We start from the raw sequence: 22959 nt of genomic DNA, 5'->3' as shown, positions 1-22959 counted from the left end.
CACAGGAAGAGAAATATCCTTCTGTAAGTGTAGCATTTATCCTCCTGATTTTAGAGGCTGTTCTTTTGAGAAACGGGCAACACTTTGAGCATTGCACATGTCAGCCCTTTCTAAAGAGTTTCTAATGCAGGTAGGAGGTTTCTTCTATTATTTTATTTTATTTATATATACACGCACACACATAAAATCATGCTGCTCCATCTAGTTTTGAAGCTGTTTTTCCTTCCTACATCATCCAGGTCAGCACAAGCAATTCCTCTTGGAGCTTTTTAGTTTTCCATTACAGCTTTGCTTTAAAGCACCCGCGGCACACTTGCAAAACTGTTCACCTCTCTTCTGTCATCTTCACTCAGAAAACAAGTTTCCTTGCCATCTGCTGTGGTTTTGAGCAGGGATTTTTTTTGGTGGTGGTGCTCAGAAAAAAAGCAGAACTCTGAGTTGCCTTTCATACCTTTGGGGGCTCTAGGGGGTAACTTGCCAGTCATTTGATATAGCATTGCCCTTGCTCTGTGAACCAAGGCTTGCAAAGCAGACTGTAAGGTAGGCTACCTGCTTTGTTTCTCTGCTCAAGTGAATAAGATAATAGGAAAGAAAACACCTCCAGCTACTTTCAAAGATTAAAGATGTTAGATGAGAAATAGGAGAGCAAGAAAGGAAGATGGAGTGCCAGCTCTGTGTGTTGTGCTGGCATTGTCAGGCTCCGGTATGGAAAGGAACAAACCAGTCCAGCTGATGTCCAGTTGGAAAGACTGGATTAGTTGCTTTGTCTCACTGGAGGAGAAGTCTCTGCAGGACTAGCAGAGAGGTCATAATAAGTTTTCCAATTCGTTAGGGTACAGTCTCAGAAATAGCTGAAGGGAAGCTCACGTTGGCCCATTAGAGGTGGCACGGAATATAGGCAAGCAGGCATGAATAAAATAAGGTCAGAAAGTAAGTCTGAGCTCCTCTTTTCTGCCTCTGTCTGAGAAGTTGGATTTTGTTTCCCTATCGAAGATGCTCCCAGCAGCCCTTACAGGTTTTTTCCATGATCTCTTAAAAATCAAATGTTGCAACTTGAAAACATCTCAGACTGTATCAACGGGAGGAAGTCTGTTTGCTGAAAGCTTTTTAGTACCGCTCCAGTGCCCTTCATCTCTTCACAGTGTAATGTCCAAATGAGGCTTTTCACTGAAGCTCAGCATAAAAGTTCACAGCTGTTAAAAACTGAAACCTAATTAATCTTTCTCCAGGGTGTTGTCATGTATTCTGTGTCTGGTGAGATGGTTCTCCCAGTGGCCAAAACCATTCTGCCCTCAGCTTGCTGTGTTTGGCAGAATCCTTGTTCCCTCAAGCCTGGATTTGTGAAGGGCTGCTGAGAAGCATCACGTTCTGCGGGCCATGAGCCTTTTGCTCCATTTTAATCTTCATTCCTTGGAAGCATCTGCTGTTAACCAGGAAAATAAGGGGACTCGAGCTGCCCTTGACGAAGACAGAACATAGAATAGAGTATTTCACTTGGAAGGGACCTACAGTGATCATCTAGTCTGTGGCATGCACCTTCTCATGCATTTCAAGAAGGCTTTTTGGCAAACCTGTCTCAGTGCAGTCTTTGCCCATCCCTGCCAGGTAAGGACTTACCTCGTCTGCTCTGCTGAGGCTCCTCAGCTGATGTGTGTCCTGTCCAGTAAGGACGTTGTTCCCTCAGCTCCAGAATTCGGCATATCAATCCTGGAGGGGCTGCCATTTGAACCTTTCTAATCTCCTAGGACAATGGAGGAAGGAAAGCTTTGATGAGCAGTTCTTCTGATGCAGCATCCTTCCCTTCTTCGCCTGACATGTCAGCCAGGAGCAGAGAGGCATTCGGCTCCCACCCCTTGCGATGCTGATAGATCTAACGGGGAAAAGGAGGAAGCTTATTCTCAGTGGTGGGAGCTCTTCGAGATTTATCTTGGCTGTCTACATCATCCTTTTACTTGCACAATTGTAGCTTGAGCCTGTGGCTGCAGCAACAGTATCTGCAGCAGCCTCTGGAGCTGTTCCCAAGAGAACACAGCTCTTTCTAGAGCTGCACCAACTAGAGACATGCATTTGGTCCTCTGTTTCCCCCTTTATATTACACTAATTGGTCTTATTGGGAGAGAAGTGTGCCAATTCCCCAGCGACAAAGTGGGAGAAGGAGGGAGCCGGTGGGATGAGCCAGGTCACATTGTCGATAGCTCTTCCTCTCTAGTCAGGCATTGCGTCTGAAAAGGTATTCTCGTATGGCATCTGTCAGCATGCCTGCCTGTGAGCATCAGAGGCTGCACTGGGCCCTCAGGAGGAACTCGCTAGGACTTCTTCGTGTCTGGAGATGTGAACCAGACCTTCTACTTTCTCTGCTCCTCCTCACCCCCAAAATAAGAGCACTGTTGTCTCCTTAAGGTATGAGTTAAATAGCCAGGGGTGTCATGCCTCTGACCATGGAGCTCTACTGGCTTCATTCCCTAAAAGTTGCTCTAAGTGAAGAGTTATTCCACCTCCTCCTCTGTTAACAATGATTGTTCTGGAAGAGGATGGAAAGCAGCAGGATTTTGCATGGTTGAATGACAAAACTGATATAAGGCGGTATGCACCAGAGCTAATCTATAATTCATCATGATCATTCAAGGCTTTTAGAGAGCAGAGGAGAGAGGGGCAAGGGAGGCCCGACAAACGGTATAAAGACCCCGCACGTGGGTGTAGGCAGCGAGAGCTGTCACTTCGCATGAGCACGGGCAGGCGGTGCGGGGCCACCAGGGAGAGCTGAGCTCCCAGTACCTGATGATGAGGAGGGGCTGCATTTGCAGATGACTAGAAGCAACTATGGCACTGACGTCTCATTAGTTCCAGCTTTGTTGCTTGCTTTCCGGTCGCTGCTAATGTACCAGGCCCAAATTCCTTTGTGTGCTACCGCCTGGGGGGCCGCTGTCAGCTACTACAGCTGGGGGAGGATGTCCAGTAGAGTTGAGTGCTTTCTGTTGACTGGTTAGGACTGGCAAGGCTAACCGCTATCAACCATGAGGGAGAGGAGAGCTCAGACCCCAATCTGCTGGTACAGGCTTCCTGCTGCTGGCAAAGTCAGGGATACGGCTGGATCATTAAGGCCCACCGCTGAGTTCTCACCAAGAGAGGGATGAGCCTGAAAACAATATTCCAGGCCACCTCAGGGAGCTGGCATTGCTACAGTGCTGCCCAACCTGGCTCTGGGGGTGCTTAATAAAGGCAGCGCCACACCAGCCAGGAACCCCGAGCTGGCATTTTGTTGTAAGGCAGAAGGCGAAGTGGTCTGGGGCTCGGTCTCCTCCCAGAGGAGAAAGGATCTGCTTCTGCACTGCTTCTCCGGTCTGTTGTTCTGGATCCATAGATGCATTCCTAACTGTGTGTGTCTTGTCAGTCCTGTGCAGGCTCTCTGGACACTTCCCCATGAAGCAGATAAGGAAGAGTGGCAGTTCCCTAAAAAAGAGGGCTTAGCTGGACGCACAGCAGGGCTCTTGGCAGGAAGGCAGCTTCTCCATCGTGCTGTAGTTGTAGCTTCTCTGTTCCCAGAATGAGGCAAACATGGCCACTCTGCCAAGAGCCAGCTGAACAAGGAAAGTTGTGGGCTCTGCTCAGCTTGGGGAGGTCACAGCTGGAAACTGAGTCCCATCTGGGCCTTCCCCCCCGATTCAAGAGGGGTGTAGGGATGCTGGGGATGGATTGATTGTGTCTCCAGGGCTGGTTAGGGTAAAGCTCCTGGGAGGAGAGTGGGAAGCTGGGTCAGCTTGGGGTGGAGAAGAGGTGACAGGGCGCATATCTAGTCATGGGTACAGTGATGTGAAGGGCAGTTAGAGAGATGATGTGGTCAAACTGTTTCTGGCAGCTGTGGCAGATGACATAATCGGGGAACGTGGGAAGTTTGGCTTCGATATCAGGGAAAAAAAAGCTAGTGGGGAGGTGTCTCCGTCCATGGAGGTTTCAAACATTGCCCAGACAAGACCAGTCTGCCCTGATCTCTTGTTGGCAATGGTCCTGTTGCTGGAGGGAGGTTGGATCAGAGACCTCATGAGGGCTCTTTTACCCACACGCTCCCGTGGGTCTGAGCCTTCGGTGCCGCTCGGCTTGCTGTAAGAGCATATCTCCTTGTTTCCCACCGGCTTGCTTTCTGCTGCTTTGCTTTGTGTGTGCAGCAGCCTCTGGGTTACTCAGCAGCCCAGAAAGAAACAGCCGTGACTCTGAAAACCCAGCAGCGCTTATGTGGTCAGGACCCATGTGCTAGAGTCCACCAGCCTCGTGGGTTAGACGCTGTGCAGAGTGCAAGCACAGCAGGGGGAAAAAGATGGTGAATGCAGGAGGCTGTCCTTCCATTAAGTTAATTTTTTTACTATACCTGCAGTTCTGGGCTTACATCCAAGGCCTGAAGTAATTGTGTGATTTCCTCCTGCCTCCATCAGTTGCGTTGTATCCTCTATTCCCTTCTGAGCTCGTTATTAATTATGGAGACTGCAGAGATGAAGTCCAGGCTCTGCTAATGGTTGACTTGCCCCTGCTTTAGAAGCAGTGTTTCAGGGATCTGCTAATGGTATTTCTTAGTTTTGCTTTTTAAGCTCCCCCACCGTCTCAGTTGTTAGCCTGAGCGTGGCAGCGAGGCAGATAATGGTGTTTAAATGTTGGCTGAAGCCTGGCTCTCCGGGCAGCAGGGCACACGTCCACGGCACCCTGCCCGTCTTCCCGGGTTGAAACATCTCGCAGGCCTGGAGATGGCTGCCCTGGCTGCGCGCTTTCCCAGGCACGTGGAGCCTCTCACTGCTGCAGGGAGCAGCTTTCCCTGGCAGCATTCAGGCCGATGCCTCTGAACGTCCCCAAGCTTTGAGAATCGGGGACCAAACCTGTGGTGAGGCCTGTGCCCTCACCGTGGTCCCAGCTGCCCTCACAAAGCCGCCATTTTGCTCTTTAACTACCAGCTTGCTGTGTCCCGGCCTCTAAAGCTGCCCGGCCAAACCCGAGCGCTATCTCATCTTTCTCTCCCAGCTTTGTTATTCCTTCCCCTCTTCTCCTGAGGAGGCCTGCAGGAGTGGAAGCTGCGCTCGTTCCTCCTCGCTGCCCTGTCCCGGCTGTGGGCACTGCTGGCTGGCCTCGGCGCCAGCTCTGGCTGCCCTTTGCTCTCCGCGCCCTGGCTGGACACACTCCATTCCCGTGGCACGATCCCCTAGGCCCTGCCGTGCAGTGCTCAGGGAGACACGGTTCTTCGGTCTCGCTCCCACTCCTCACCGCCCAGTGTGTCTGTGCAGCGTGGGGGGTTGGTGCTGTGTTTTATTCCATGGGTCCTGCAAGTCTGTTCCCTGATTTTGCTGTCACTTCCAGCAAACCTCTGCATGGGGATGCTTAGGAAGGAGCTGCTCACATCCCCCTCTCTCTGATCTTAGCCTTGGGGTTAGGGGGATGGGGAGAGAAAGACTTGGGAAAGTGGAAACAATCGAGTATGGAATTTTCTCAGTTAAGTTTTTCCAGCTCTGCCTGCTCATACCCCCCGGGATTTATCCCTGGTATTGGATGCCAGCACTGACCCGGGAGTCCCTGGCCCCATTTTGCAATCTCCTGGTGTCAGCCAGCAGCTCGGGCCTTCCTGTAAGTGCCCTGACGGTCATGAGGAGGGAATGTTCCCCCGGCTGCGTGGGGAAAGGTCACCACAGGCAAAGGGGACACTGGGGACAGGCGAGCGGCTTGCCGCTCCCGCCCCTCGCCGATCAGGGCAGTGCCGCTCAGCGCGGAGGAGAAAACATTTTGGCTTACAGGGGAAACTTAAAAAAACTTGGTTCAAGAGGTTGCCTGTTTTGTGTAGGGCCCTGCTTCCTTTCACAGGGCAGATCTTGTTGCAGATGCTGTGCCCTGGCAAAGCCTGGGAGGATACGTACATGTTTCATAGCTTTCTTTACTGGAGGATGTTTGCTGAATCCACTTCCGAAAGCATCTGCCTGTCTCGCTAAAGCGGTGCCTGGGACAGCGGCGTTGGCCTGAATAGCAGTGGGGCTGAGCAATATGTTCACGTTGCGCTTGCAGCTTGTCGCTCTCTTCCCTTCCTTCCACAGGCTGCCAACAAACCTCTCCCTTGAATGCAACTCGGAAAGAAAGCTGTGAGTCGTGGTGGCTGTGGCGGGATTAGCATCCAACATTAAGGGCTTAACTCCTTGGCGCATCCCTGCCAGCCAGGGTTTCAAGTAACCACCACCCTTCTCTTCCAGCCTTTACACCTCATTCTCCAGGCTAAACTGAAGCCTGCTCCTGGTACTTTGTAGTCTGGCCTAAGGATGCTGATCACATTTATTGGGACGGGGGCAGAGTGGAGGAAGGAGGAGGAATTTCTAGGTTGGGCTTATGAACCCAGTTTTTCTCAGCGTGTTTAAAAAAGAATAATAACTAATCTGGCCTTTCGTCTCTAGGTTACATTTGCCTCTGCTGTGGCTGAGCTCATGGAAAATCGCAGCTTAGCTCCTGTGCTCCGTGCCAAGATTAGTAGGTTTAAAAACTAACCGATAACATCTTTGTAAACTTAAGAGTCATTTAAAGCCTGCTGATCCTTCCAGCCTGCATTTTGGAGCTTTCCTAGAGATCCAAGTGGGATGATATCTGTCCTAAAATATTGCTGCGTCCCTCAGGAACATTGCGTGAGGGAAGGAGGCTGCTATTCCCTGAGGCCTGGGAGGGTGTGTGTTGGGATCCTTCTCCTTGTTCCTAACCAGACACAGCACACGATGATGCTCTGCACGTAACTTATAATAATCACTGGGTTTATTTTTAAAAAATTACAATAGAAAAGTACCTTTAAACATATTTCCAAAAGCGGAGTAGACAACATGGAAGCTTCTCTCCTCTCCACAAGACAAAGTAATAAGTTGTTAAAATAGTTAGTCTGCTGTTTGGAAACGCTGGTATCGTTCCTTTCAGAGCCACTCAGAGATTTGTCTTGGAATTGGTTTCTTCTCCCAGCACCTTTGCCAATCCCACTTTTTTTTTTTTACAGAAGACCCCAAGGGGACAGTTTCCCACTGCACCATCTCATCCCTTGCCCTGGCTCCGGCACCCAAAACCTCAGCTGTCTTGTTTTGGCCCACCCATGGAATAAAAAGGAGGAGGATCAGAAAGTTGATGATGTTTAACAAGGCCACAGGCAGCCTGTGTCTTCAGTGCAGCTGGGAAACGCTACAGCGAAGCCCAGGCAGTGGCTGAGCTCAGTGTACCCTGCAGCAGAGAGGGGGTGGGGGTGAAGGCAAAGAAAGGAGAACTTTTGCACCTCCTTTTGCAAGAAACTAAAATGTGTTTGGGGTTTTGGTTTGCTTTGCTTTGCTCTTTCTTTCTCCAAATTCATCCTGGAGCAAGGAGAAGGAGACTTTAGTGTGTCCAGCAGTCTCTCTGCTAGGACGCTACCTCTGTAAAGGTCACAAGTGCTGCCCCAAGGGTGTTGGCAGCCTCCCTTCTTGTCTTTGCACATGGAAACATGGAAATGGTACACAGCAAGCCACCAGACCGGCACAACGTTGACACTACAACCCCAATTCAGCCCAGCGCTTTGGCGTAATGGTAGGCACGTGTCTTTAAGTCGCTCGGGACTCGCGCCCAACCTCGAGTAAGCTGGTGAACCAGGAGTCTTGTTTTTTGTTATACAGCAGTTTACATTGCTTGTAACAATTCCAAGCAGTTATGGCAGGAAGAGGAGGCAAATTGTCACCCTGCTACATGGTGCGGGCTGCCTCTGCCCATCCCTGATCCGAGCCGTTGTACCGTGCCGAAGCTTTGCACAGCAAGCTATTAACATAGCCCTAAGGTTAAAAACAAAAAAAACAAATCACCATAAGAAAGTTTTTGATTGTCGTTTGGTACAACTGGGAAGAAACCGGTAATACTGTAAGTGACCGCAGACATCTTTGCTGACGCAGCTGGAGCACAATTCCTCCAGACTCAGATCGTTCATCTCGACATCTACAGGCACGTGGACATCATGCCTTCGCCATGCAGCTGCTAGGGGTAGAGACTCTTCATTCCACGCATTCGAAAGTCAAGCACAAATCCTGTGGTCCGACCCAGTGTGAGATTGTCCTATTTAGGAAGTTTGGTACAAAAATACTTGCTCTCATTTGGCTTTTTTTTTTTTTTCTCCTTTTGTAGTCTGCTTTCCTATGGTTCTGTTTGAAAAGCCTTTTCAAACGCTACAGCGACGCCTGTCAAACCATGCTTTCAGAAGTAACACACGCTCTTTCTTACAAATATACAGTGTAAAAGAGGAAAATATTATTACTAGGTATGCTTTCGTTTTTCTTCTAGGAGAGCAGATGTGTGATAGAGGCTGTGGGAAAGTCTTGGAGGAATCCAAACTTGTGTGAGGGTTTTTTTTCTTTTCAAGCCTGGAACAACAGAGAGAGGTGTTACAAAAGAAAAAGGAGCCGGGATGCGGAAAAGGGGCTGTGGTTAATCTCTCCGAAGCCTGGGGAAGAAGGAGCCTCGTTGGAAAACAGGGTGAGGCAGAGCAGATGGGACAGGAAAAGGTAAGGTGGGAAATGCCTGCGGGAGAGCCGGGGCTGTCAGCACCCTACGGCCAAGGGGAAGGACCCCGCTGGCCAGTTTCCTCCTCCCTCTGGCTGTATCCCTGGGGTTTTAATTGAGCAGGCGGCAGCTGGGAAGCTGAGAGTTAAATCCCAGTTGAATTTTGCACTTAAGAGGAATTCGGTCTCTGTTGATCCAAGGCAGGAAGCAGGACTGCAGCAAGATGAGATGAGATTACTGGGGAGTAATTCAAAGCCGAGAGGCATTCCTCGGCTGTCGAAACTCTCGCCTCAGATAACAATAAACACGGGAATGGCGGAGCCGTGGTGCTTTTGGAAGCACCGTGCCATAGCAGTAATGCCACCCTGAAGGTATCAGTCACAAGGATGCTCCTGCCTCGCTGCCCATTTCCTTGGGAACATCGCACTGGCTTCCTCGCCCCTCCGCCCCCTCGCCAAAGGGGCTGTGTTCCCCTGGCCGCCGCCTTACCAGCACACTGTGGTTTTGCGGAGAGCACGCCAACCCAGTAGCCGCCTTGGAAGACTCCATTAATACCCACAAGACTGACTGTAGGCCACCATCACACACCTGAGACCTGCGAGGGGACACAGCAGAGCGTTAGGGACACTGGCAGAGGAGCCGGCAGTGTCGGTGTGCTCCAAGGAGAGGTTATGTGTCAATGGCCAGGATCAATGCTTCCTAAGGGAGCAGTTTAACCCTGCCCTGATGGGCTCCATGCAGTAAACACATGGAGGATGCAGGCAGGACAGCCAGGACAGGAGCAAAACGCTTTGCCTTGGCTGTGCCATAGCTCTTCCTGGCCGGAGGAGCCTGGCAGGGAGCTGGGAGATCCCAGACCCGTCATCCTCACCGCCCATTGTAGCCACTGGGGTTGCTGCGGGCAGGCGGACCTGTTCCAAAGGATTCACTCATCTCCCCTTCCCAAATAAGACTTTGCTTACATTTTAGCTGGAAACATTGGCAAGCTCCACATTTTGGAAGAACTACTGGTTCTCAAAGCCTTGCTGCTCCCTATTTTTATCGGGTAGGCCTAAAATAGCCAGTAAACGCTTTACAGATCCAAGTCTTGGGTCAGCTGCAGCCATGGCCAGTCCTCCTGCCCTACCCGGGTGAGTGAGCCTCGTGGCCACGGTGCAGGGGAACACAAAAGCTGGTGCCAGAGTCTCGCCACCTCCTTGGATCTGCTGGGGTTTCTCTGCTGGTGCGTGCAGACACGGGGCAGGAGGCTTCCTGGCAGCTGGGATGGTTGGGGCAGGCTGTGATCATGGGGCAAAACGATGCTCAGCATCACCCAAGCCTCTCTCCCCTCTTCCTTCTGAATCCTCTTTGTTTATTTATCCACAAAAAGGCTGAGTTATTTGCAGAGCTTTTCTTCCCAACCTCCCTTGCAGGGTTTTTTCTATCCAAAGACGTCCCAGGTGTAATCCAACCAGCCCCTTTCCTTCCCGCTGGGCAGCTGGGCACTCAGTAATGCCGCCCTTCTTCTGGCAGCCTCACAGCCCGGACTGCAGGAGAGTTTTCATTAAGGTTTAATGAGATCTTTGTGCTGCACTGGTTGCCTTCAGCCGTGCCATCACTTCAAGCCCTGTGCACACCACCTCTGCTGCTGCAACAGTGACCCATGGACCTGCCTTTCCATCCTGCCCCAGGAGATTTGGGAAGGTGTTGGGGTGGATGGTGGCAGAATTGAGAGCACAGAGGGTGCCCAGACCTGTGGTGCCTGCTGGGAAGTGGCCTCGCTACCACAGGTGTGGGGTCTGGCTGCCCACCCGGAGCTGTCGGAGACCCCCGAGAGTCGTGTCAGGGGCTCAGGCTCATGGTGAGGGTGGTCCCCAGCCCACCATGCAGGAGCAGAGGATGGGAGCGAGGAGACAGCACTCACCCGGCATTCAGCAGAACTGACGGGACTTCCAGCCCTGAGAACCAGCCTCGGAGGGAGGGAGCCAGCGCATCTGCAAAGACAAGAGGGGCACAGGGTGAGCGGGGTGGTAGCCACCCACCCTGCCAAGAGCTGGCCACCTCTGGGCTCCCCTTTCCCAGCCTTTGCCAGGCACAAGGCCGTTGAAACGCAAGCAGTAGAGCCATCCCAGCTCTGGTTTGTGCAGTGATACCGGCTGGGGCTGAGCCCCTGGCATCGCTGCTTGCGGCAGGACCGAGCCGGGGTGGCAGCACCATGGTCTCACCAAGCAGGAGGTGGGCTCGTCCCCCTCCTACCCCACATGCAATGGGGGGAAAACACCAGACGCCAAAACCTGCCAGCTTTCACCGCCTGCCTGCGGGCGCTTGGTGCTCTGCTGGATAACGCCACACCAGCCCCACCATCCCGAGGTTCCCGTCCCGCTGCTCCCTGCTGAACCCAGCCAGGGAGTTTGGGGGGCGCACCCCTCTCCATCGCCCTCCAAAGGGCAATGCCACGCAGGGGATGGGGACAGGCTGCAGCCCTGGCAGGGGAGCGCTGCCACCTTCACTGCAGCACCGCCCTGCCTCTAGCGCTACAGCTGATAATATTTCTTCTAACAGCTCCAACATCAGGTTTCAACCTGGGTTCCCCCAGGGGGCTCTGGGAGCCTCAATTTCCTTCAGCTGTTTCCCCAGCCTCCTGAGCAGCACAGGTGCTGCCTGTTAGCTGTTATTTGACAAGGCAAGTATGTAGCTGCCATAATATTTACCACTGCTTTTCCTATAAACAGCAGGGCTCAAAAAGCCGGAGTTTCATCCAAAGTCTGTGGCTGGTTTTTACACCGAGCGCTTTTCCTCTCGCTCCTGCTCAAACCAGCCCGTCTGCCTCTGGCTCTGGATAACCAGCTATCCCAGCTTGATCCTGGCAGGCCAGGGCCAAAAGCCTTTTGGATGCAGCTCATCTGGCAAATCTGCTTCTGTGTGCTCGTTTCCTCCTGCTCACCACCAAGCCGGAGCCAGTGGCAAGGAGCAAAAGCCGAGATGATGTCCGATGTGGCTGCCAGGGAGGCAGCTGCCTGTTCACCACCCCGGAGCAGGTGTCTCTTCCCAGCATTCCCACAATGCTGCTCCAGGAAACATCCCAAAGGCTGGCACTGCAAAGGAATCTTCCACTACCTCCATTTCCACTTCTTCTCTTCCTTTGCCCGCTCCTCTCCTGAGGCGGGTGGTTAATTTTTAACGGCCGCCTGCTGCCATCGGGGCCACCGGCGGTGCCAGCCAGCAGAAAAGCGCTCGTGACATGAGTGCCTCGTCAATAAAAGATGGATCCTTCATTTGCGCTTCGCTTGCCCTCTCCTCCCCTGTCAGAATCGCTTTGCTTCACGCCCTGCGTCGGCAACAGTGCTTAAGGGGCAGCTCCCGTCTTGTCCCATAATGGGTCATTCAACGCCAAGAGGGATGGGGATGATCCAGCCCTGGCGAGCATCCCTCATCCCTCCCTCCCAGCCTGCCCCTGGCATGGGCGAGAGCGAAGGTAGGAAGGCAGAGAGAGGTGTTTGGGGAGAGGTTGGCTGGATTTGGGTGCCATCCCTAAATCTCCAGGAGGAGGGGAGTGAGTGCCCGTTAGCCGGGCAGAGGTTAGTGGTCCGGCAAGCACTGAGGGGCATCCGGGGCAGGTGGGAGGGTGAGCGCAGTGGTGGCAGATGGGTCGGAATTACCTGGGTGTGCAGCGAAGCGGGATAGGTGAAAGCAGGAGGAGGTAGAGCAGGTGCTAACTCCGCTGGGTACAGAGGGTACGGCCCCCACACTTCAGGGCTACTGGGGTAAAGTGCAGGCACTGTGAGCTCATCTGCAAGAAAAGAAGAAGGAGAGTTAACAGCGACTGATAGGCCGCTGCCCTCGCCACACCACGCGACAGTCCTTCCTTCTCCCCCCAAAGCAGACGGAATGTGCTGGTGCTGCCGGCAAGACCTGACCCTCAAAGCCAACGCTGAACTCTGCTTGGTTGGTGGCTGGTGCGTCACCTCCAAAAGGTTTAATTACCCTGGGGATCCAGCAGGCGCGAAGGAGAGCGTGTGGCTCATGTCCGTGTGCGGCAGCGAGGTAAGTGATTGTCGTCCACGAGAGAAATGCTCCTCCAGTAGTGGAAATGGGTATGGCACATTCACAAAGACATTGCCAAGTCTCCACCAAGACGCAGCTGTGACTTGGAAACTCCCCACTGCAGTGAAGCAGCACCACAGGCTCATCCCACTCCCGCGTGCCACGCCGAGCTGGCTGTCACCTCCCCCTGGCTCCCTTCTAACGCCTTTGGGGACCACTGGCCACCGGTCGGTGCGTGCCACCACACCTGCAGCAAGCATGTGCTGCTTCCAAGTGGACCTGGACTTCCCTGTCACAGCCTCCCATCCTCCCTGTTCCCTCCAGCATCCCGCGCCGAGGTCCCGGCATCCCTACATCCACCCATGATCTCAGCACACTGAATTGCCTGCACGAGGCGTTTTACTGAGGAAAATGAAGACGGAGGTGAGTCCCTGTGCCTGCCACCCCAAAACCTGCTGGTCCTGCCGTGGTGGACGGCCAGGGGGGACCGCGCAGGGCTCCCTTGGGAGATGCACGACCCATACTTACAGGGCTCCCGGGCGATGAACTGAGGTACGGCGGTGGGGAGAGGCGTACTGGGGTTGGGGGTGCCCACCAGCTTGCTCTTGGCCATCTTAGTGTTCGCCTTGGCAAACTCCAGCCGCAGTGTCTGGGGGATCTCGGGGTCGAAGCGGATGCCCTGTGGGAGGAAAGGAGGCACGGCGGGTGGGCGAGCCTTGCTGTGTGCCAGCCCCACAGCTAAAATAACTCCCAACTATTTTTTTATTTTTTTTCGAACTTCCAGCCTTGAAATGAGCTAATTTGCCGGGCCCCGAGGCAGCTCACATTCCTCCGGCATCTTTAGCATCGGCACCATATTTGGCAGTCGGCATCCCGCACGCTGAGCTCTTATCCAGAGGGATTAGCAGAGCCAAAAAAAAAAAAAAAAAAAGAAGTTTTACGTTGAAAATGAAGACAAGAAAAAAACCTAATTCAAAACCTGGAAAGGAATTGGAGAACTGGCTCCATGTGGTCCTCCCCGTGACTGTTTTCAGGAGTCAACTCCGCAGAGGTAGGAGGGAGCTGCTAAAGGAAAGCAAAATATTCTTTCTCTTTTGCAGACTTAGGTAGGATTTTTCCCACTGAAGAAGCAGGAGAGGTTGGAAAAGGCGTCTCTCGCTGACCCCTACCTAAGCCTCTAATCCTTAGGGTTCAAGCCCTCTTGGATGGCTCTGGGAAAGGTGAGGGGGATGCAGCCCCCTGGAAAGGAGGATGTGGGCGAGGAACAGCTGATGGGGATCGGCTGGAGGGGTGAGGATGCAGTGGGGTCAGCCCGCGTGGGAGATGCACATCCCTGGGATGGAGGCATTTAGAGAGTATCCAGAGATGGGGAAGTGAGGGAACAAAAATCCCAAAAACTGGAGCGGCCAGGCGCACTCACGTTCAGCGCGTTCTTCGCCACCTCCGCCTCGGAGCGGCTGTCAAAGCTGACAAAGCCCACGGGCTGTGGAGGAAGGAGAGGAGGCAGCATCAATCAGGCTGGTAGGGTGCAGAGAGGGGACCCCCATACTCTGGGGATGGGCAGTACCAGAGGCAGGGTGGGAGCACAGCATCGGATGCTTGCCCCATTTGGAGCAGCTCCTACCTGTTTGGAGGTGAGTTTGATGAGAGACCCTTCGTATCCCTGCAAGAAAAGAGTAACAAAAAAGGTGTTTGGTGGAGATTGCGGTGATTCGGTTGCCCCTTGGAGACAGAAACCTCCCGCATCCCGGCAGCCCTGTGGTGGGGCAGCATCGGGTGGGCACGAGGGAGAGCTCTGTCAGGGCTCAGCACTGGCGTGGGCCTCGCCGAGCTGAATTTTTGTACGGATGTCGGATGACTGATAACATTATCCCTTGCTTTTGAAAAGGGCCAGTGTCTGAGCAGTAGGTCTGGCATGGAGAAGAGACCGGAGAGGTTTGTAGCCAACACTCTTCTGCTGCTAAATAGGGTGCAAGTCAATATGCAGTTAAAACCCCAAGGCAATCAAAACGCCCAATGCCGTTTTGCTATGGTTTATGGGGGGAAAGAGGCACAGAAACTTATTCTTGTGAGTAAAAGATCAAATTAAGACTCTTCTGGGGGAAACCAGCAGGCTCCCAGGTGCCCCCAAGGTCGGCGCGGCTGTGGGGCAGGGGCCCAGCCCTGCGCCTCCAGCCAGCTCTCCCCTCCTCAATCTGGTACCTTGAAGGGCCTGAAGAGCAGGTAAAGTTCCCGGGGCTTGATGTCCAGCGGCAACCCACTGACAAAGAGCGTCCTCACCTAGAAAAGAAGAAAAGGGGTTGCTGGAGGTGCTAATTTGGGGGTACCCCATGCCTCCCACATCCTTAGGTGGTGGCACGTGACAGAGGTGATTCCAGCCCAATGGGAACCTCCTGGGCAACATAAAGCCTTAAGCCACACTTCAGGGACGCAGCGATTTTGGGAGGCTGACCACCAAGCAAGCTGCTAAGACACCACACAAAGGTAACTAAGACCAATGGCTTTTGGAATGAAATGGCTGCCGACATCCCAGTGCCTTCTTACCCCAGTCTGGCAAACAGGATGCCTCCCAGCATCCCCAGTGAGCCCTTACTCTGAAGACAATGCCTATTGTCTCTGTCTAATTGCAGCAGCTCATTAAGGACTGGGAGAAGGGAACCCCAACTCTTCCTCCCGGAGGAATGTCCCTGTTTTGGAAGGGGCCAGTTTTAAGCAGCTTATCCTTGGTTTGTCACAGTCACCTTTTAAGGGGTTTTAACTCTTTTCGAGTGGATCTAATATTTGCTGTGGTGCGGCACCCTCAAAGCCGGGGTGGCTCGCAGAAATCCTGCTTCCACTGACCCTGAGAGGGGATTTGCGGCTCCACAGGGATGGACAAACCCTGCGGGGGCAAGATCTGTGCCGGGGGATGGTTTTGCTTTACAACCAGCTTGTAATTGGGGGAGATGGTACCTGATCACCCACCAGCTGTGCTCTCGCTGGGGCACCCAGGGATGATGCCCATGCTGGTGGGGTCCCAGCCTCGCCATTCCCCTCAGCTCTGGGCTTGCTTGTGAGCCAACCCCACTCCTCCTGCTCCCACAGCATCTTACCAGCAGGCAATCTGGAGAATTAATTGGTTGTAGCTTATTTTTTCAGGCACCCAAGAGCCTTGTGAGAGCCAGTCCAGAGGGGCCAGCCCAAGGCCACCCACCCTTGGGTGCCAACCTGCCAGATTTGGGGTGAACGAGGAGGGGAAAAGTTGATTTTTTTACATTTTATTTTTTGGCCAGGCACCCTGCTCACCCCATTCCCTGTGACAGAAACATGTAAAACAGACAGAAACAGCCAGCCCAGGCCTATTCTTCTGCTGACACTTCTTCTTTCTCTTGCAGATAAGCTATCTACCCCATCTCCCAGCTTGGGAGAAGCAAACATTCCTGCTTTGTGTAACAAAACCTCTGGCTGACCTACGTGCATTAAATAACAAAAGGTACTCAGGACCGTTTGCATACAGCCCCTGTGTCACCACCCCGGTGATACCCAGCACTGTTGGTACCCAGATTCGGGTACCCCTTGCTGGGTGCTGCCAGAAAACAAACCAGCCGTGAAAGTACCCTGTCTCATGATTGAATCCTCTTGGAAAGCAAGCCCTGCTCCTGCTGGGAAAGGATGCTCAGCGCCTTGCCCAGAGGGATGCTGAGAACTCCAAGTTTGAGTTGTGTCCTCACCCCTTCCTGAACCAGGGCTCCACAGCTTGTCCCCTCTGCTGGGACCATCCCAGGTAGGCTGGAAGTCCCGTCCCTGAGGCACCCTGGGGGACTCCTGCCAGCTTTCTGCCTGTCTTTCAAGATCTGAGGGTGATGGAGCATCCCAAGGCGCTCCATGGTACACCATCTCCCAATGGAGACACTGCCCAAATTTCTCCCAGCAGGGGCTGGGGAGCGATTCATCCAGAGGAGCTTGCCTCATACCCATGAAATTCAATGTAAAGAAGGCAAATTTATCCTCAAAACAGGTTCCCACTACCCGGAGAATCGGCTCATTGGACACATCCCCACCCTCCCAGCTGGCTTTGCCTCCCGAGGAGGCTGAGCATCGCTGCACAGTCCCCTCTGCCTCCATCATGCCTTGAACCTCCAGTCCTCCCTGGCACGCCGCGAAACTCTCCTCTCGCTGGGGAGCGGCGAAACACCAGAGGCGTTGGAGACAGCTCCTGGGGGGGCAAACCGCCGCCACTTTGCCGCGTCCCTGAAACCCAAACCCCTACGAGCCCGCCTTGCTAGATCATTTAGCCCCATAGCCATCAGATCATTTTGCCCCATAGCTGTGCCGCAGAGAGATGGGAGAGATAAAAGACCCTGAAGAAAAAAAAAAAGTTCCTAAATTCAGCCTCGCCAAGGAAGGGTTTTTTCGGTAATGACTTGTTTTCTTTGAAAGTTCAAACGCCGGTCGGCCAAGTTTTAAACCGTAAAATTATACAGCGGCAAGCGGGAGAGGGAGAAGGGCTCCGAAGGATCCCCTAGCTGGTTTCCAGCCCCAAAAGGATGTTTAGGGACCAAGGGGGGAGGGAGGTGATACGAAGCCATGGGTGCTCCCCATCTGTACCCCCATCTGTGCTGGGGGGGGGGGTCAGCGTGCCCAGCCAAAGGGAGGTTTGAGTAGGTCCTATGTAAACAGCATCCTTTCGCTGGGCTGGGTAACAAGCAGGTGGGAGGGTCTGGGCCGTGTTAAAATGAGGTGGGACTGGCAAAGGGAGCGTCCTTGGGGATAATTCCCAGCAGGCTGGACGGATATCCTTCTGCCAAGGGAAAGATTTTAGGCGGAAATATTACTCCTGCCCTTAAATGGAAGCACAGCTTCAGCCTGCAGGGAGCTGCTCCAGGCTTTCCAGTGCTGAGAGGTCCCAGGGGCTCAAGCCTCCGTACTCTACCAAAAACACTCCCAGGGCAAAACCCTGCCCTTGAGGCAGGAAAAAAAAGCCTTAGGAAAAAAAAGCATTATCAGAGAAATTGCCAGCAGGCAGGCACGTATATACGCTCTTCCACAGGGAAAAATGCCCCCTTCTCGGAGGTGGATTGGGCGAGACGCATGTTCCCAAGTGTCTTGTGGGACAGAGCCAGACCTACAGCTCCTGAGCAAAGACTAGCAAAGGGCGTTCGAGCATGGCGGTGGGATTCCTGCAGCCCAAACATTCCTGGTTTAGGACGGCCCAAACTGTTTTGTTTTATATCTGCTGCGCAGACATTTTTCAGAGCTTCTCCATCTCTCCTCCTTGATACAATCTGGGGTGAAAGCAAAGGCGATGAAGTGCAGGCGTTCGCTCTGGGAAGCCCCTGGCCACGGGTGCAGGACATTGCAGGTGACCACCATCTTCATTTCCTTCCGTGGGGACGACAGCTTTGGGACTGCAAGAGGAGTCCCCTTTCCACGATCCTCCTCTGTTCCTACTGCTGCATCCCACACCTCACAGATATGCCATGGCCACTGGATCCCAATTCCACCACCTCACTCCTGGTTTGTCCCCTCCAAGCTTTTACTGTCCCTGCATAAAGTCTTCTCCTAGGCTCTGCTACTCTCCTCTCCGTAGGGAGCCATCTCCATCCCACTCCGGCCTGTCCTGCTCACCTCTGCTCCTCTGTGTCCCACTACCACCTTCTGCTGTCACCCAAAACACTCCATCCCACCTGAGACCAGTTTAAGGGATGCTGGAGAGGGCCTGGGTGGGGAGTTGCTAGGATGGCTGTGGCTGAGGACACACGAGGAAAGGCAAGGACCTGCACTAAGGGGTGTCCGGGCTTCCTAGACTATGGCTCAAGGATGGCCCCAGCACGGAGCGGTCCGTGGCAGAGCACCGGCAGCTCTCCTCTTCCTCCTATGGAGCCGCAAGCCAGGTAAGCAGGGCACCAGGGAGGCATTCGCCCGCCTTGGACCCCCATCGGACTGCGGCTCCCCAAGGGATGCCGGTCGTCCCAGGTGACGCGAGGTGCCCCACTGGCATGGTCACGCTTCCCTTCCCCTGCACAAACTCCCCACCGCCACCAGTACACGTTAACAGGCGGGGGGCCGGCAGGGAGAGGCGGATGGCGTCCGGGTGATTCATTCACGAGGTATTTAATCGCCTCCTTCAGCCCCAGCTCCCCGTCCAGCCGGGACTCGCTTTAATTCTCCACCACCCGATTAGCCGCTTGACTGCCCGCTGCCAGGCAGGAGGAAGGCGACGGCACGGGGCTGCGATCGAGCCGTAAAATAAGGCAAGCGGAGCTTTCCCTTCCAACCCAGCAAAGTGGGGTGCTGGCTCCCCCGTGGAGGGGTGCATTCCAGCCCCGTGGGGATTAGTCCTTGTGTAAATACTGGCTGTGCTAATGGAGCGTCCTCCTCGGCTGCGTTTAGATTATGGAGCCGTGTGTACATATGCCATCAGCCCGCAAAACCCCCCGACATAAACAAGGTTGAGGCTGAGGGACGCTGGATCTGCTGCCCCTGGGATGCGGGAGGATCGGGCTCGGCCTCCGGTTCTGTCACCCGTAGCCGTTTCTCCGGCCTGGGAGCCGAACGTCCGGTGGAGGACGGGAGGAGAGGAGCAGCCCTTGGGGAAGAGCGAGTTCAGAGCTGGAACGAGGAAGTGGCAAAGGAAAAGCCAGAGAGAAGCCAAAGGAGCAGATTGGGGATTGCAACAGAGTGGAGGAGTGGTGGGCAGGGGTCACGCACGGCTGGCTCCCACCCGGGGCTTGCTCGGAAATCCTCCGGACCCCAAGCTTAGAAGGAAGAAAGGAAGCAGGAGCATGAGGGGGATGCAACACAGAGGCCACAGAGGCAAACTCTATCCACTCATTGGTCACCTTTCCCTGAGAAATCATCCCTGGGGTCCCTTCCCCATGCCCCGTTCCCCCGGGGATGAGGGATCTGGCATGGGATGGGGATGAGGGCCATTAGCCGGGCTCTCCAGAGCTGCTCCGCTACCAAATAAGGCCTCCGTCAAGCCTTTTACATGCCGTTCTCGCCTGGCCAAAGTGACGTGACCTCCTTTCGGAATTGTTATGCACCCCCCCAGGCTCCCACACGGGGAACCCCCACTGCCCACAGCTCCCCAGCATCGAGGTCCCTCCTGGGAAGGGAAGAGGCAAGAAGGATGGCGAGGCTGCCCCGAGGTGCCAGGAGCAGGCAGTGGGACCCCTGCCAGCCCTGAAAGGAGGCAGGAGGAGCGGGGCCGAAGGGGGGGCTTGTCCCACTTCGCAGCAACCTGATGGACCTCCCCAGGATGGGCGCTGCTTCTCCCTTGTTTTGGAGGGACGCAAGGCTGGAAGAGAAGCCCCTGGGAGGGGAGAGGTTTGCAGGGCGCAGTAGCTGGGCAACCTCTTTTCTCTTCACTTAAGCAAACACTCGACAGCACCAGCCCTTCTAGCCAGGGTCGGGAAAAACTCATGCAGGGAAAACACCTGCCTGGCACGAGAGGAGCTGGGCGTGCCATGACGAGCAGCCATTGCCCTCCTAACGCCCCAGCATGGTGGGAGACCCTGGCACCCTGCAGCCATCCCCTCCAGGGACTCCTCATGTCCAGCATCCCCCCCGAGGAGGGCCAGATGGCAAAGTCAGGGGTCAGCATTGCGATGACCAGCCCTTCATCCCTCTGGATCCAGCCAGGAGCAGGGTGATGAGGGCTGCCCTTCGCCAGTGCAGCGCACACCACTCTGTTGGGAAAGGCAACAGGCCTCCACGGACATCTCCCACCGCATCGCTGTATCACCCGCAAGGACCCAGCAGCAGCATCTGCCCTGCACCCAGCGAGGCTGCCAGTGGAAAAATTCCCCATTATTGGGGTGCTTTGGGAAACTTTGGGAAGTTTCAGGTGGGTACCACCCTTGGAGTATAAAAATCAAGGTAGGTGAGCAGATCTACAGTGCATCCCGCTGTTACCTATCAACTCGGAGAACCCACCAAAAAGCTGGTGGGAACATGCTGGAGCAGCCCAGTGGGTGAAAGGCAAGTAGGAGATCCTATCTGCCTGCTTTCACTCTCCCAAAGTCCAAATTCCCATTTCAAGGTCATGGGCAAAACCAGGAACTTCACGGTTGTGACGGAGAAAACCTGCTCTCGTCTTTGTGGTGGGGTGGGTGTTTGTCTCCCACGGGGATGAGGATGTCCTGTACATTTTCGGGGTCAGACCCACTGGAAGAGCGACCGAAAGCCCTCGGGACGCATGGTACCAACCATCACCCCACAAGTCACCCCAGCTGAGGGTGAAGTTGCTTTGCCTCCTGACACCCGGGGGAGATGCGTGGCTTGAGTGGGGCTCCCAGGGCTTTTCCTGGAGGAGACCTGGGGGGATGCGGCGCCCGGGGTGGGGGTCCCCGGGAGCGGGGCATGGGCTGCCTGCCGCTCGTTCCCCCCCGGCAGCCCCGGCTACCTGGGGGTGAGGCTGTTTGCTCCAACACCCCGGGACGATGCATGGATTTGAGTGGGGCTCCCGGGGCTCTTCCTGGAGGAGACCTGGGGGGATGCGGTGCCCGGGATGGGGGTCCCCAAGAGTGGGGCACGTACCGCCTGCTGTTTGCTCCCCCTCGGCAGTCCCAGGTACATGGGGGTGAGGTTGTTTGTCCCCCGCAACACCCCGGGGAGATGCGTGGCTTGAGTGGGGCCCCCAGAGCTCTTCCTGGAGGAGACCTGGGGGAATGCGGTGCCCGGGGTGGGGGTCCCCGGGAGCGGGGCATGGGCTGCCTGCCGCTCGTTCCCCCCCGGCAGCCCCGGCTACCTGGGGGTGAGGCTGTTTGCTCCAACACCCCGGGACGATGCATGGATTTGAGTGGGGCTCCCGGGGCTCTTCCTGGAGGAGACCTGGGGGGATGCGGTGCCCGGGATGGGGGTCCCCAAGAGTGGGGCACGTACCGCCTGCTGTTTGCTCCCCCTCGGCAGTCCCAGGTACATGGGGGTGAGGTTGTTTGTCCCCCGCAACACCCCGGGGAGATGCGTGGCTTGAGTGGGGCCCCCAGAGCTCTTCCTGGAGGAGACCTGGGGGAATGCGGTGCCCGGGGTGGGGGTCCTCGGGAGCGGGGCACGTGCTGCCCGCTGTTCGCTTCCTTGGGTACCTGGGATAGGTTGCCTGCCCCCACCCCCCCAACACCCCGGGATGCCGCACGGTTCGAGCGGGGCTCCCGGAGCCCTTCCCGGGGGGACGCGGTGCCCAGGGTGGGGATTCCCGGGAGGGGGGGATGCGCCGCTCCCTCTCCCTTCTCCCCCCACCCTCCACCGCGTCCCCGGAGCCGAGAAAACCGACGGGAGCGGCGATGGAGCGCACCCCGCGGGTGGGCAGGGGGCTCCCCGCTCCCTGCCCGCCTCCCCCCGACCCCCCCCTGTACCTCCTCCTCGGGCAGGGCGGGCTCGGCGGGGCCGCCGTCCCGATCGGCGGGGACGCTGCTCATGGTGCGAGCGGCGGCTGCTCGTCCCGCCGGCGGCACCCGCGGCAGGGCGGGGGGGCGGGGCCAGGGGCGGGGCCGGGGCGGGGGGACCGGGGGGGGACATGGGGGGGGACCGGGGGACGGGAGGGGGGGCGTGGGGGGGACGGGGATACGGGAGGGGGGGACATGGGGGGACACAGGGGCACGGGAGAGGAGGGGGGGACATGGGGGGACACAGGGACACGGGAGGGGAGGGGGGACACGCAGGGGGACAGGGATACGGGGGTGACATGGGGGGGACATGGGGGACAGGAGGGGAGGGGGCGGATGAGGGGGACAGGGACACGGGAGGGGAGGGGGGACATGGGGAGGGACAAGGACACGGGAGGGGAGGGGGAATGGCGGGGGACACAGGGACACGGGAGGGGAGGGGGGACATGGGGAGGGACAGGGACACGGGAGGGGAGGGGGGATAGGGGGACACACAGGGACATGGGAGGGGAGGGTGGGGACGTGGGTTACAGTCTCAGGCAGATGGGACACACAGGATGGGGAAACTGGATACAGGGTGGGGACACAGGAATTTCTGCTCCTGTATCAATTTCCTCCTGTACCGAGACCAAATCATAGAATGGTTTGGGTTGGAAAGGACCTTAAAGCCCATCCAGTTCCACCCCCAGCCATGGGCCCCATCCAACCTGGCCTTGAAGGCCTCCAGGGATGGGTCAGCCATGACTGAAATGTCAAGCTCTGCTGTAGAAGGTGAAGATGTGAACATCCCTGGGGAATCTTGAGGGCCGGCTGGAAAGTGCGGACATGTCTGAATCTCATTAGAATGGCTGAGGAGTACAGCAGCTTCAGCTCAGCTCTGGAGGAGGGAGGCCAAGCAGGAGGCAGACTTTGGAGGCCAGGGAGAGAGGGCAGCACCATCCCTGGAGCCTTTCCCACCCCATGATCTGCATGGACTTAGAGGTGCAGGGCCAGGACACCCCTTCCTCTCAGGAGCCCTGCTCTTCCCTGGCATGGACCTATCTCCTGGGGAAGGAGCAGG

At 55.6% G+C, this 22959-nt stretch overlaps 1 protein-coding gene across 1 annotated transcript; it reads right to left on the bottom strand.

Annotated features, from left to right (window-relative positions):
- Positions 1–6740: 6740 nt before the first annotated feature.
- RBPMS (RNA binding protein, mRNA processing factor) lies at positions 6741–21984 on the bottom strand. The gene is made up of 9 exons (XM_054064557.1): positions 21870–21984; positions 14737–14814; positions 14159–14197; positions 13955–14017; positions 13063–13213; positions 12150–12280; positions 10415–10484; positions 9001–9106; positions 6741–8372 (listed from the first exon to the last, which is right to left on the bottom strand). The coding sequence occupies exons 1-7, from the start codon at positions 21930–21932 to the stop codon at positions 10422–10424; spliced, it is 588 nt and encodes a 195-aa protein (XP_053920532.1). The 5' UTR covers positions 21933–21984; the 3' UTR covers positions 6741–8372; positions 9001–9106; positions 10415–10421.
- Between the last annotated feature and the right edge of the window lie 975 nt (positions 21985–22959).

The sequence above is a fragment of the Cuculus canorus genome, chromosome 4 (genome assembly GCF_017976375.1).
Source record: "Cuculus canorus isolate bCucCan1 chromosome 4, bCucCan1.pri, whole genome shotgun sequence".
NCBI classification, from domain to species: domain Eukaryota; kingdom Metazoa; phylum Chordata; class Aves; order Cuculiformes; family Cuculidae; genus Cuculus; species Cuculus canorus.
This window is presented reverse-complemented; position numbering and strand designations above follow the sequence as displayed.